Genomic DNA, 16,302 nt, shown 5'->3' with positions numbered 1-16,302 from the left:
ATGAAGGAGTGGACCAAAATCCCTGCTGCAGTGTGTAAACTTGGTCAAGAACTACAGGAAACGTCTGACCTCTGTAATGGCAGACAAATGTTTCTGCAAGGTTAAGGTCTGTTTTTCTTGGGGATCACATACTTATTTCATGCAATAAAATGCAAATTCATTATTTAAAAATTATACAATGTGATTTTTTTTTTTTTTTTTTAGATTCTGTCTCTCACAGTTGAAGTGTACCTACGATAAAAATTACAGACCTTTTCATTCTTTGTAGGTGGAAAAACCTGCAAAATTGACAGTGGATCAAATACTTATTTCCCCCACTGTAAATAGCTGACAAAATGACATTTGTTATGGCATATTTTTGGTGATACGTGACTGAAAGTGGCGTATGACCGTGGTCTCTGTGTTTTACACGTCGTATGCACTGAGCCGTCATTTGCAGCTATCAGTGGGTCTCTGGGCAGCGATTAGCTGAAAGGTGGGTTGCTGTGCTGTGCACGCTCTGGCTGGCCCCTCCCCATCTGTACATACATATCAGCATGTCATACACGTGTGCTCCCCCTGCACGCTGGGGGGAGCAGGGATGTGCACAAACCATGGTGTTGGATGTTCGTGTGTGTCACCTGGAATTTGACCAACACCTGCTGCGAGAGGGATTGAATGGGCTCTCACAGGGCACACTCTTGTCTTTCGGCCGCTGGTGTGCGTGAATAGTTGTAGTGACAGGTGTACGAAGCGTTGGAGGCACCTCAGATTTTTCATGACTGGCATGCAATTCCTCCTTTGTGCCGTAGTCGGCTTCAATTGTGTTATGTGTGAATGGGCCCTTAAACTTGAAAGTGGCTCATTAGTAGCCGACAGTGTACAGAGTCAATACTAAAAGTTAGCATTTAGCTGTAACCTCCGCTAAATTTTTTATTATCTATTATCTATTTAGCGTTATAAAAGTTAACATTTCAGTTAGCAGAATAGCGGTTATCGAAGCTAACCTTTTGGTTAGCTGTGCCCAACAGTGATGTATGGAAATAAAAACTATTATAAGGATTTTGAGCTTTACTTACTTTTTAAACACACCGCTATTATTTTGAACACAATTGTATCTAATGCTGTCTATAGTGTGCTTACTATCGTTACTTCTCCAGTGTTGGTCTGATCTATTTTTACAACTGATTACACTCTGTGCAGTTTCTCACTGTAAATGAGAAGTTACGCAAATCCAGATGTGACCTTCTTTTAAATAATTTCTTGGTGCGACTCCATCTGTTATTTTCTGATAATGGGAGATTAGGAGCAGTTGCAAAATGCACCTTGCGCTTTGTTATGTGCAAACTCTGACACATAACTATGTTCATGCACTGCCAAAAAAAGAAGAAAAAAATCTATTTCAGGAATTTAGCTCCTGCTCCATTCATGCCACTCTCTGCCTGCAAAAGGCATCACAACCACTCACCAGCCTGCCAAAACACCATGGTCAAAACAAAAACCAAATGTTCGATTGTTTGATATATTTTTGTTTGTTGTAATATTCCTCACGGGCGTGTTCGAGGACTGTGCACTCTCTGCACACAGCCATGATGTCCCACACGGAATCTGATATATGCGTCTGTTTTTTGTCTACACACCGAGACATTTATTCTTGACAAAACAAATGTAAAATAAAATTAAACATACATGGCATTTGAAATGAATGCTTTTTTTTTTAAAATTCTATGTTGCCTCTGTCCTGGAACAGCATTCTCTCAAGTGCAATCAGGTAACACCAAGGTTTCAAATACGTGAAATCCAGATCAGCACACGATACATTTCATTTTAACCTTGATAAATGGTGTTTTGTGCAAACCTTTGTTATATATAGTTGTAAGTCTAACTATTGTTTTATTTTGTTTTCTATATTTGTTTTGGTATCAAGTAATTATTTTACTTAAGGATTGTATTCTTAGTTTCATATACTTTTAGTCTGTTATTTGTTGGAATGTTCATGTCGAACTGGACTGAACCGGTTTTACCGCTCAGAACAAAGAGTTTCAGGTTACATTATAAATCATATGTCTCGTTATCGCGGGGGTAATGGGCAGGGGGTGGAACCTCCCTTAAATTCCCACAGGGACCAATAAGGAAAGGATTTTGCAAAATCAAGTCCACCTTTGCTGCGCCCATGTTGTGCTTTATAAAAACTGTTTGTGTCCATTGTTGGGGGTTCTGAATGGATGGATCTCCTGCGTGAAAGAAGTTCTTCAGAATCCAGGCCTGATTTTCACTGTGGTTTTGTGCAAAAAAAAAGTACGAAATAGTTCGACATGGTACTTTGTGAGGGACAGCATTACAGTAAGAGCTGGGGGAAAGTAACACCTTACTTATTTGCATGTTTCCTCCCACAATTCTGCGCTCTCAGTTGGACAAACCCCAAATTGCATATTCATAGAGGCAAATGCCCTAAATGGACAATATGCCCTATTCTGCACATATGACAGACACAATCCTTGTTGCTCACTGTTAGTAACTCATCATGCAGGTGTATTTGTGATTACAATGGTGTTTGCACACATTTTTACATATGTAAACCTTTAGTAAGTCAGGCTCTAAGCATACAAAAAGAAAAGAAAAAAAGATGTAGTATATACACTGAATATAACATAAGTAGTTGACACTTACTGGTTCCAGGAACCACAAGCAGATACAGTCCATCCAACGTAGCAACCACAGCATCATTATAGAGATTCTGCCAAGGAATCTTCAGCGTCAGCTTTCCTACAAAGTCAAAATTTAGATTTTAATCAGATTACTATAGACTTCTGGTGGATTCCCAGACACCTCTATCCATTCACACAAAGGGCCTTGTTTATGTTTGATTAAATATTCATATATTTGATTTGCTTAGGTGATGGCTGGATGTCTTCGGTACTAGGACTTTTTGGAGGAACTTTGGGTGCCACTGAAATGACTTTGTGTCAAATTGACTTTGATGAGACCTACTACTGTGTTGTGCGGGAGCGTCAGAGTAACATTTTGGCCATATCTGGGTATGATCCATTACACAGGTGTGGAGGACCTCAGCTACTGAAAGATGTAGGTTTAAGAGCAGCATGTGGCTTGGTGGTTAGCACTGTCGCTTCACAGCTGAAAGGACTCAGTGACATACCAGCGGCCAACTCAAGGTGTATCCTACCGCTCACCCAATGAGCGCTGGGATAATGTCCATAAAAACACAAATACTTACATAGGTGTTGCGAGTTTCCACCACTACCACATTATAATTGTCCTGGGTCCTGATTGGCAGCCACCACTGCCCCCCCCCCTCCCCCCCAAAAAAATCTATCTCCACCTTCTAAAAGTAACCTTGTGTCAACCACAGGCAGATGATATGCGAGGGTTTCCGTCACGTTACGACAGTCTTCAGCAAACCTGAGCAACACTGACGGGACTAAGACCGTTAAAATAAATGCTGTTACAAACGGCATTATTTTTTTCAGTAACGGGTAATTTAACTAATTACTGTTTCCATCGTTATGACACCGTTATCATTACTGACAATAAAATGTGGCTAGTAGCTATAACTAAGCTCACTGAAGCCACTTTCATCTCGCTCAGCCGCAGCTGAAGTGCAAAGTTTTTTCATTTCTTTGCTGAGGGGGGAGGGAGGGGAGGGAAAACTGCACAGGTGATGGTGACTGGCTAAAGCCCCTTTCACACCGGGCCAACGTAGAGTTGCGTAAGTATACCTTATCACATGCCCAATACAAGTTTAATTAAACATGTTAAATTAAACATTAAACAACATACGCAGTCGTTCCTATGTAAGATACGCAACACAATGTAACTCTACATAGGCTGGCGTGAAACTGCATAACACGATTGAAGCCGACGAGCACACAAAGGAGGAATTGCATGCCATTCGTGAAAAACTGGAGCTGCTTCAAATGCCTCATACACCTGTTGCTACAACTGTTCGCGCACACAAGCGGCTGAAAGACAGCGAATGCCCTGCGCATGCTTATTCGATCCCCCTCTCTGCAGGTGTCGGCCAAATTCCAATCTAACACCGCCCACAGCACACTTAGAAAAGCGTGGCTATTCACACTCCTGGTACAATAGTAGACAGCAGGCAATCACATTCGACCTATCTATCTGTGAAAAGTGTCTAAGCGCGCAGCAGGGGGGCAGAGAGGAGGTGAGGACACAGAGGAGGATCTGCAGTCAGAGTGCACAGTTTGGCTGCAGCCAGACTGAGCACTCTGATTTCTCTTCTTGTTTATATGTTCTTTTGCAGGGCTGCAGGTCTGTGCTCTGATTTCTGTTATACTTTATCTTTCTTCCTTTGACCGCGAGCTGCGTTCACGCGCGCTCGCACGAACTGTCCATAAGTAAACGTGGAGATGTCTAGAGTTACAATTGATGTGGACATGTCTCGTCTCTGGCAGTCAGTCTGTGAGCAGAACTTATGTCCTTTTTTTTTTTTTTTTTTTTTAAACACAATTATGAGAGAGTTTGAGGGGAGAGCGAGGAAATGCCTGCAGCCAGGCTGAGCATTTTTTTCTGTGTTCTTTGAGTGTGTAGTTTTACTGCATTGTGTACACAGTATAAAAACAATCCTGCGTGATTTATACTTCGGGAACAATGGAACACAGCAGGAATCATAAATTGGTGTTGGGTAACGTTGTATTGGGAGGGTGTGGCTTCCAGTCACATTGAGTACCGTTGCTTTGCCATGACTTGCGTTGAAACCACTTCCTTTCTGCGTCCTGTGCTCGATGCAGAAAAAGATAAACATGTTTAATTTTTGGCGTCCAATTCGCTTCGTCCTTTGTGTCCGTCATGGTTGTTACGTTGAGCTACATCATCTCGGCACTAGGTTGATTTCACGTGGTGTTGTCAGAACGCTGCAACTTGAAGTGGGCCTGGTGTGAAAGGGGCTTTAAGTGCCACACAACTGTGGCGTCACCTAGCAACACACATGGGTGTAACTGTGCCAACCCCTCCCCACACACACACAAATGGCGTTTGGAGTGTGTCATTGTTGTCCGCTCCCCCAACACATATGGCTTGTGGATTGTGCTGTCCCCCCCCCACCCACTACCACCACACACCATGAATCCAACATTGTCAGCTGTCGCTGTCCAGCGCAGTGCGGTGCTGGAGGAGCTGACCGCTGTGTCCTGCAACTCCGCTGGAGAACACGCAGAGCACGTGTGTGCTGTCGCTCATGCCCTCATGAGGACTGGTGTCGACGACTGAACGGTCCCACCTAAAAAACGGTCTGCCTTTTGTATTTGCACATGCGTCATTAGCCGCGGTTCATGAATCGAAACCTCATTTCTACTTCAAACTGCACTCCAGTCATCATCTATCTCAGCGAAAGATATCTGAAGTTTTTGTACAACAATCATTTCCACATAAAGTCAGCATTATTTCATCATAAAAGGCGGTGGAAGCGATCAGAGTGCGGTTAAACGAGCTGCTAGCTGATGCGTTCACTACGCATCGGTCATTTCAAAGCATCACAGAATTTTGCAGAGTTTCTGCTTAAAACAGTCTCGTTTCTGCTTAAAACTGACTGTAGAATGATTTAAGAGGTTTTACCTTTATCATCTGATGGTTAATAATCCCATTAATTCATTTGATTGCTTTGGGTGAAGAGACTCCATCTCAGACGAGCTGCTGTGGTCCAAAATGACGCACGCGCAGATGCAAAAGGTGGACCTATTTTTAGGGGCGGACCGTTCGGTCTGCGACACCAGTCAGCCTCTGAGCGCGCAGCACGGTGTGAAGCCGCTTGGCCAGCTGATGTCACTTCCACCACGTAAACTGTAGTTTACATGACAGACAGAAAGAGTGGAAATTAAATAACACAAGTAAGGGCAAAGGCGTGAACTAATTCTTGTTTGATTGCTTTGCTCACACACTTTGCTGTGGACATACAGCGCCTGTCAGCTGACCGCAGACAGCCAGCAGGACGTGACCGTGCGCACAAGGTGTGAACTTAAAAACACAGACATCAGACAGATGCAGGACAAACACATAAAAATACACACACTAAATTAAAATCACAGAACAAAGCACCAGAGAGTGAGCCTTTTTTCTGTGACCTGCCGAGGTCCGCTGACAGAGGTGGGCGTTTCCCTGTGACCTGCAGCTGGTCAGATATCTGTGCTCACAAGTCACAGCTGGGGAACACCTGTAGTGACTTCTAGGATATTAAGTCACAGAACTACAGCGTGAAGCGTAGACAATGTTTACTGTTCACAATCTATTCTATTATTTAATATTCAGTTTTATTATAAATAAATGAACATACAGTTGAATTTAAAGTTAACTGGGGGGGGGGGGGGGGGCAAATTCATTGATATATTTGAACATTTTTAAAAAAGTAATTCAAGACTTACTTTGCCTTGTAACTAATTATTTTTATAATGCTGTAACTCAGTTAGTTTTGGGAGAAGTAACCAGTAACTATAACTAATTATAAATACTTTCTTAAAGTACCTATACTGCTGAGCAATCATAAAAAGTAAGTACGTCCCTTCAGCTGCTCTCTTGTTTTTACTCGAGGTTGTCACAGCAGATCCAAGGTGGACCTGCATGGTGATTTGGCACAACTTTTAATGTTCCGGTTTTCTAAATTCAGACATTAACCAACTGCTTCCTCTGAACATTAGGGGCTGATGGGAATGTCTATGGTCAGTACTCACCAATCTGTCCAGCTTTCACTTTAAATGGAACATCAAATTCATTCTGTAAACACACAAAACATCAACAAGCAATCAATCAGTGAAATAAACAAGATATTATTCAATCAAACCATCCACCTAACATCACAGCAAAGGGAACACTGTGGACTGATGAGCATTTTCACTGATAAAAGTAAAAATGGTAATAGCAACTACTGAGGATGTCTAAAGATTTGCATAATAGCACAAGAAGAGACAACGAAGGCAACATGCCGACATGTTTGATGTAGATTTGTACATTTCTAATGAGTGTCATCATAATATATGGTTGTGTGGCTATGATATGTGATCAAGTCGATTCCAAATTTAACCACTTCATCTGTGACTAATACACAGCCCTTCTAACATGGGTAAAACCCCCTGGGCACAAACCCTTTGAGTTAAACAGCTATGACTATATAAAATTTGCAACCTAGGAGGAATAATTCAAAATATAGCAAATACTCTTGCAAACCCATTGATAAATCCACTCTAATTTAGAAGAAATTCTCCAAACTAAAAATATATAAAATACAGGGCACCCGGAAAGTACTCACAGAGCTTTACTTTTTTCATAATATGCTATGTTACAGCGTTATTCAAAAATGGAGTGAACTAATTTTTCCCTCAAAATTCTCCTCACAACACCCCATAATGACAACATGAAAAAAGTCTTTCATTTTTTTGCGAATTTATTAAAAATAAAACACAAATAAAAAGTGGCTTCAGGATGACTCTGAATGTCCTTGAGTGGCTTAGCCAGATCCCAGACCTGAATCCGATTGAACATCTCTGGAGAAATCTGAGAATGGCTGTGGACCGACATTCGTCATCCAACCTGATGGAGCTTGAGAGGTGCTGCAAAGAGAAATGGGCAAAACTGCCCAAAGACAGGTGCACCAAGACTTGAGGTTGTGTGTGTGTGTGTGTGTGTGGGGGGGGGGGGGGGGGGGGGGAGTTTTTTTGTTTGTTTGTTTGTTTAACAGATCTGCAAACATTTCTAAAAAAAAAACAAAAAACAAAACTTATGTTGTCAGTATGGGGTGTTGTGAGTAGAACTTTGTGGGAAAAATTAATTAACTCAATTCTGGAATAAGGCTGTAACATAAAATGTGGGAAAACTGAAGTGCTATGAATACTTTCTAGATGCACTGTCCATTTTTTTGTTTCATGGGCCTTGTGAGCATTTTAAATCAGCCAGTACTGATTATGGAAAAATGACATTCAATTAATCAGTGGATCACTACCAGTCACACAGATTTTGGCCTTTGAGAATTATGGTATAGATTTCTTTAAAAGGCATTATAAACAAGAGCAATCTGAGATTTCTGACATCCACCGACAGTGAACTGGACAAGAACTCAAAATAAAAGATATGCGATTCACAGTGTGACCTGAATATTACCTGGATCTGGATTCCACAACACAATGCAATAATTGCATACTGATCCACAATGGTCCAACTGAACAAGATGTTGCAATCTGATATTTAATTCAATAGTATAGTGTCTTTAGTCTATTAGCTAATGTAAAAAAATAAATAAATAAATAAACGTTTAAAAATTTTTGGGGAGAATTTTGGCAGCAATGATGCATTTAGTGCAATTTAGTGCATGCAATGCATGATATTGCCAATTTTTCTGTCATGGTTTACATGGTTAGCTAAAACCAAATTGAAATGTGGTGTTTAAAACCTCAATTTTCCATGCGTCATTCCTGTGTAGAAGATTACTTCAACAAGGAGCTCTGTAAATATAATATTAAGCTTATTATAATGTTACAAAAGTGTTTCTACTGCCCCAAAGTAAATATTTAAATAGAAAAAGATAAGATATGTGGCAGGTTTGGCTGAACAGGTTTGAACTGTGTGCTAACTTCAGAATATGCAGAACTGCATGATTAGGTAATGAATACATAGCCTAGTGATGGACCACCACCTTGTGACAGACCACAACAGGCCTAGACCTGGGGTGGACAATCATGTGCCAGGAAGGGCCGAAACACTGCAGGTTTTCCTTGCTACCAATCACCTCAGCAGGTGATTTCATTCATGATTAGGTGCCTCAGCAGGTGATTTCATTGATGACCAGGTGTTTATGCTCAGGGGAGAAGCTCATCAGCAACCCACCTGTTGAGGTAATTGGTTGCAAGGAAAAACTCTAGTGTCGCAACCCTCATTGCCCACCCCTGACCTAGATTTACCACCTATGATGTCACAAAATGTGTATATCACAGTGGGTAACACTACTACATTGTAGTGAGTGTGACATTTTTGCCACACCTTGAAAGCAAATGCTCGGCATATTGGAATAATTTACACGGAGAGCCAAATATTAATAGTGCCAGTACAATGAAAAAGTAAGTGCTTTCGATTAGACCTTCCTTAAACATTTGTAAATATATGTAATTAAATTATTATTACTCATAGAACATGCAGTGACTGCAGTGGGCTTACAAATATTGCAGCATGGTAGGAAAATCTGTAATGTTTCCAGTAGCAGCAATGTTAGTCAGGTGGTAGTAGATGTAGCAGTAGTTCTCTCGTTTCTCAGATCAGAATGGCTACAGCCGAAGAACCATCAAGCAAAAGAAAGACCATCAATTACACCCTTTGCTTGAAATGCCAAGGAAACGGAAATTTGGTGGCACAGTCAGCCCTTCCTGCCCATGAGAAATTTCTCAATAATGTCAGTGATAGAGTCGAGTATGGAAATGCTGACTATGTTAAACTAAAGCAGTAGCTACATGGCCTGTCCCAAGACATGGTACAAAACCACGCAAGGCACCGATCATGCTATGGTGAAGCTACCCATAAACAGCATACTGAAAGAGACAGGGCCCGGAGGGAGAAGGCACTTGGTGAAAAGGACTCCAGCATACTATTGTCCATATCATGGTCTGCCTTTGTTCTTGCCCTTTCTAACCTCTTGTGTGTAGTTTGCCTGTTTTCCCTCCAGGTGGCGCGCTGCAGAGCTGAGAAAAACCTGCAGCTCATCTTCTCCTCGCAGCTGACGCTCATGAGCTCCTGATCAGGGGCCGGCAACTTAAACCCCAGCTCTGAGCTCAGTCTTTACCAGAGTCTCTGTGACCCTGACCCGCGAGAGTCTTCCGTGACTCTCCGTGACTTTCCATGATACTCCGTGAGCCTTCCATGAGAAATCCATGACCTTGTCTACGCTGACACTTCCCTACACTCTGACGTCTGGGCTTCCTGCAGCTCATCTCAAGGTAACCTGGCCACTTCTAATTTCCGTATTAGAGCTCGTTGCTCTTTTGGTGTTTCCAGACACTTTCCTCAGCGGCTTCCACGCTGCATGCTCCTGATTCTCATGCCACCTTCTGCATGACGTCACTTTGGAACTCATCTGCTCTCAGCCTCAAAGTGCATAGCTCTGCCACATTCAGCTAAGTTCTTGCATGTCTGTGAGATCACGTTCTCACACTGCTCCTGTTTGTGACAGTGCATGACCAAGAACTGTTTTCCAAGAACTGCATGAGCTCTGATGCAGAACCACTAAGAACTTTCCCCAGTCGTTTCTAAAGTCAAGTCCAGTGTAACTGGAACTGCGTCACAAGACGCAGTTCTTTTTTATTAACGCAAACACCAAATGTCTAATGTGTAGTCAAACCAGTTCTAAATCATGTATACCTTAGATCACTCCTGGGAGTCAGAATCCTTTTTAAAGTTGGGGGAGCAATATTGAGTTGGGGGTCTGGGGACCAAATTGCACCATTTTCTAGAAAAATGGTGCAATTTGGTGCATTCCTGTGCATTTTAACAGATGGGAATGCACCAAATTGCACCATTTTTCTAGAAATGGTGAAATTTGGTTCCCCAGACCCCCCCCCCCCCCCCCAACTCAATATAGCTAGCTTTCAAGCTCACCTCTATTTTCAAACAATTTGGTTAGCAGCTGCTTTCCCTCATTTAGTTTTCTTTCCCTGTCCTTTTTTTCCTCTTCTTTTTTGAAATCCGGACTTTGATTTTTTAGGAAAGACATATTTTATTTCAGCCTAAACACGAGGGCTGCAACTAACAATTATTTTGAGCTTGTAACAAAGTTGTCATATTGTCGTCAAAAACATATGTTTTATTTTGCACATACATACATACATCACCGACACACCACAAAGAGATTTCCGTCAGGTTTCATCCAATTATGAGCATTTTTAGATGCCTACAGCAACTATCTCAACCATTGACAACATACAGTGAGGAAAATAAGTATTTGAACACCCTGCGATTTTGCAAGTTCTCCCACTTTGAAATCATGGAGGAGTCTGATATTTTCATCTTAGGTGCATGTCCACTGTGAGAGACATAATCTAAAAAAAAAAAAAAAAAAATCTTGAAATCACAGTGTATGATTTTTTTTAATAATTTATTTGTATGTTACTGCTGCAAATAAGTATTTGATCCCCTACCAACAGCAAGAATTCTGGCTCACTCAGACCTGTTAATTTTTCTTTAAGAAGCCCTCTTATTCTGCACTCTTTACCCGTATTAATTGCACCTGTTTGATCATGTTACCTGTATAAAAGACACCTGTTCACACACTCAATCACACTCCAACCTGTCCACCATAGCCAAGACCAAAGAGCTGTCTAAGGACACCAGAGACAAAACTGTAGACCTGCACAAGGCTGGGATGGACTACAGGACAACAGGCAAGCAGCTTGGTAGAAGACAACAATTGTTATGATTATTTATTAAAAAGTAGAAGAAACACAAGATGACTGTCAATCTCCCTCGGTCTGGAATACCATGCAAGATCTCACTTTGTGGGGTAAGGATGATTCTGAGAAAGCTCAGGACTACACAGGAGGACTTGGTCAATGACCTGAAGAGAGCTGGGAGTTTACCAGTGACCATCTGGATGATCCAGAGGAGGCATGGGAGAAGGTCATGTGGTCAGATGAGACTAGAATAGAGCTTTTTGGAATCAACTCCACTTACAATGTTTAGAGGATGAGAACAACCCCAAGAAAACCATCCCAACCGTGAAGCATGGGGGTAGAAACATCATACTCTGGGGGTGCTCTTCTGCAAAGGGGACAGGACGACTTCACCGTATTGAAGGGAGGATGGATGGGGTCATGTATTGCGAGATTTTGGCAAACAACATCCTTCCCTCAGTAAGAGCATTGAAGATGGGTCATGGCTGGGTCTTCCAGCTTGACAATGACCCCAAACACACAGCCAGGGCAACTAAGGAGGGGCTCCTTAAGAAGCATTTCAAGGTCCTGGAGTGGCCTGGCCAGTCTCCAGACCTGAACTCAATAGAAAATCTTTGGAGTGAGCTGAAACTCCAAACCTGAAAGATTTGGAGAAAATCTGTATGGAGGAGTGGACCAAAATCCCTGCTGCAGTGTTTGCAAACCTGGTGAAAAACTACAGGAAACGTTTAACCTCTGTAATTGCAAACAAAGGCTACTGTACCAAATATTAACATTGATTTTCACAGGTGTTGAAATACTTATTTGCAGCAGTAACATACAAATAAATATACAAATACATACATACATACATACAAATATATATGTCTCTCACAATGGACATGCACCTAAGATGAAAATTTCAGACCCCTCCATGATTTCTAAGTGGGAGAACTTGCAAAAATCGCAGGGTGTTCAAATACTTATTTTCCTCACTGTATTACAGCAAGAGTCTCCAAAAGACCTTTTTAAAGACCTGACTAAAGTGTAATATGTGATCTTTAAAAACATATTTTCATGAAAAAAAAGACAACTGTGCAGTTAACTGCATTTTATTTTTTCTTGTGTAAAAATACAGCTTAGATGTGGTTTGATCGAAACAAATTGTCATTAAGGTTTAAGAGTCACTAGGTGTTCACAGGAAACAGTTATTTCTTTCTATATGTATTTATTTATATTCATTGTTAGGTGGATTTATCTTTTCTGTTGTGTTTAATCAGGTTCTTTTGTTTCTTTCTCTAAAATTGTATTGTAGCATTACCGGTTATTATTACTATTATTGTTGTTGCTATTATTACTAATATATAAATAAAAATAAATTTAAAATATTACAATTTGCAATACATTTGACTCTTTTAGCATACAAATGTGCTGACAGCTGCAACAGCTTAATGCTAACTTTAACATTGAAAATGCCATAGACATGCTAACGCATTAGCATCGGTCCCATTTTTAAGTTATAAAATACATCTATCAACTGTTTCAGAAGCCCATAACAGGTCAGATTAACATAAAAAGGTAACTATTACTCACAGACATATGCTGTTTGGGTTTTAGTGGGGAAAAATTAAGATAAATTGAAATAAAAAAAAATGAATGAATCAACAAAACATCGATCTGTGAATCACTGCTTTGATTGATTCAATGTTCAAAGCAAAGCCGCGCTGCAGAAACAGTTGATTTATATGGAAGAAACGAAACATTTGCGGTAAAACAAAGTTATTTAACAACTAATCGATGACTAAATTAGTTGACAACTATTTTAATAATTGATTAAATCGATTAATTGTTTCAGCTCTACTAAACACCTCTTTCTGTCAGATCCCGTTTGGGACGTGTGTGGCAGTGTGCTGCCTGTGAGCCTGGACTAAACCATTGTACAACTGTGCAGGGGTGGGAAGGGCCCTCTGAGATCTTTCAATATTATCATTAGAGCAGAATTATGTTTTGCAACATTTATACATTCATTCTAATTCTATTCTTTTACAACATGAATTGTATGAATATTAATGACATGCAACACAAAAATGTACGAGGTCTGTCAATAAAGTATAGGTCCTTTTTATTTTTTTCAAAAACTATATGGATTTCATTCATATGTTTTTACGTCAGACATGCTTGAACCCTCTTGCGCATGCGTGAGTTTTTCCACGCCTGTTGGTGACGTCATTCGCCTGTGAGCACTCCTTGTGGGAGGAGTCGTCCAGCCCCTCGTCGGAATTCCTTTGTCTGAGAAGTTGCTGAGAGACTGGCGCTTTGTTTGATCAAACTTTTTTCTAAACCTGTGAGACACATCGAAGTGGACACGGTTCGAAAAATTAAGCTGGTTTTCGGTGAAAATTTTAACGGCTGATGAGAGATTTTGAGGTGATACTGTCGCTTTAAGGACTTCCCACGGTGCGAGACGTCGCGCAGCGCTCTCAGGCGCCGTCGTCAGCCTGTTTCAAGCTGAAAACCTCCACATTTCAGGCTCTATTGATCCAGGACGTCGTAAGAGAACAGAGAAGTTTCAGAAGAAGTCGGTTTCAGCATTTTATCCAGATATTCCACTGTTAAAGGAGATTTTTTTAATGAAAGACGTGTGGACGGATTGCAGCGTTGGCTCGCAGCCGCTGCGACGCTCCGCCACAGGAAAAACCCCTCTGTTGGAAGCCTTAAGGACAAGTTGGAACATGTCCAGCTGTTAAACAATTTCTCATATACTCACTCCATTGAAAGCCATCAAAAGCCGCCTGGATTTTACAAATGGTTATCAACACGGAGGTGTTTTTCCTGCTGCGTCCCGACGTGCAGACCCGTCCGCACGTCTTTCATTAAAAAAAAATCTCCTTTAACAGTGGAATATCCGGATAAAATGCTGAAACCGACTTCTTCTGAAACTTCTCTGTTCTCTCACGACGTCCTGGATCAATAGAGCCTGAAATGTGGAGGTTTTCAGCTTGAAACAGGCTGACGACGGCGCCTGGGACCGCTGCGCAACATCTCGCACCGTGGGAAGTCCTTAAAGCGACAGTATCACCTCAAAATCTCTCATCAGCCGTTAAAATTTTCACCGAAAACCAGCTTAATTTTTCGAACCGTGTCCACTTCGATGTGCCTCACAGGTTTAGAAAAAAATTTTGATCAAACAAAGCGCCAGTCTCTCAGCAACTTCTCAGACAAAGGAATTCCGACGAGGGGCTGGACGACTCCTCCCACAAGGAGTGCTCACAGGCGAATGACGTCACCGACAGGCGTGGAAAAACTCACGCATGCGCACGAGGGTTCAAGCATGTCTGACGTAAAAACATATGAATGAAATCCATATAGTTTTTGAAAAAAAATAAAAAGGCCCTATACTTTATTGACAGCCCTCGTATTTAATGCCAGTTTTTTGTGGCCCCCCCATGCTCTGGGCCCTGGGTACATAGTACCCTTTACCCCCCTCAGGCCGACACCCCTGTGCACAGCATCTGGCCTCTGAGGACAACTCGTGAACTGCAATCACTCACCTCTGTTCTCCTCCGTCCTCCTAGTTCCTCGTCCTCAGCTCTCTGCATCCCACCTGGCCCTGTTTCCAGCTCCATATACCCCAGGACTCCAGCTCGTTCTCAGACTCCCAAGTCTGTTCCTGTGTGCACTGCGGCTCCCGACCTTCAACCACTATATGTGGGCCCGGTCTTGGCTCAGCAGGCTTCCTCCAGCTCAGCACCTCAGTTATTTAGTATTGTAAATAAAGCTCTTTTCGTTCACAACCTGTTCTGGTTCTTGCTCCCTAGCGTTTGAGTCCATCACATGTAACAGTGAAGGCAGTTTAGAGAGGTCTGATCCAAGCCAACATACAGAGAGTTACAATAATCTAGTCTACTTGTGATGAAGGTGTGGATAACCTTCTCAGGGTCAATCCTAGAGGAATATGGCTTGGACTTGGCTAGGAGACAGAGATCTCCTAACACAGATCATCAATGTCAGTCACCACTATAGAGCCATGGAACCTCACCTGATCTTATTCCAAATATTTTTGATCTACGGATGGAGTCCTTCTTTGAAGAGAACCTGCTTTACTTAGCCACCTGCTAACCAGCATTAAGAAACTGACTGAAGCATGAAGTCAGCATGATGTCTGTGAAGCACACAGGATATTCCTATTGGAGTTGGAGTTCATGGACATTGAGAATCTTCTGCAGGAATTAGACAAAAGGCACCATGATCAGCCAGTGTGCAGGTGGGTATGCATGTGCACGAGGCAGGTGATGGCCATACTGCAGTTCCAACACATGAAGGGAACTGGTTCCGTTACTTAGGAGTACTTGAAAAGCTGTGCACTTACTTCTTTCCCTACAACCAACTAGATTATGCACAGAACATTCCTGAGTACATTGCTCACATGCAACAGCTTGAAACTGCAGACCCAGAAACCTGGGAAGAATTCACCAGCAAGAACTTCATCGTCAACACAAGCAACAGCGTACCATTCATTCACATTGGCATCGATCATGCCATGGAACACCAGAACGAATTTTCATTCATATTTTTTTTTTTTTTCACCTTCAGATCTTTTTTTCCCCACTTTCAGATCTTATTTTTTCAGTTTCAAACTTTTGGCCCCGTTCTGGCGGGGGAGGGCATGGCTTCGATTGAGAGGGGCATGGAATTGAGAGTGACAGGAGAGCAATCAGTCCTCACATAATGTTGCTTTAAGGAAACATGGGTACTTTGATAGATAATGACTTAAATCTTTCTTTCCATTGTATTATCTTGATACCTGTAAATAAAGTGATGCTAAAGATGTCTATTACAAGTAATTCTAGACCACTCTTGGTCATTTTTGATGTTTAAAAACTGGAAAATATGCAAGATTGTAAAGTTTAACACCTATACCTAAAAAACCGATGTGTACCAAATC

At 41.6% G+C, this 16,302-nt stretch overlaps 1 protein-coding gene across 1 annotated transcript in view; it reads right to left on the bottom strand.

Annotated features, from left to right (window-relative positions):
• The window catches only part of LOC117503539 (vacuolar protein sorting-associated protein 13C-like), a 305,374-nt gene that overhangs the window by 282,908 nt on the left and 6,164 nt on the right, over positions 1–16,302 (bottom strand). Inside the window, 2 exon segments of the mRNA XM_034162801.1 lie at positions 2,650–2,745; positions 6,684–6,726. Coding sequence (XP_034018692.1) covers positions 2,650–2,745; positions 6,684–6,726 — 139 coding nt within the window.

The sequence above is a fragment of the Thalassophryne amazonica genome, chromosome 2, assembly GCF_902500255.1.
Source record: "Thalassophryne amazonica chromosome 2, fThaAma1.1, whole genome shotgun sequence".
Lineage (NCBI taxonomy): Eukaryota > Metazoa > Chordata > Actinopteri > Batrachoidiformes > Batrachoididae > Thalassophryne > Thalassophryne amazonica.
This window is presented reverse-complemented; position numbering and strand designations above follow the sequence as displayed.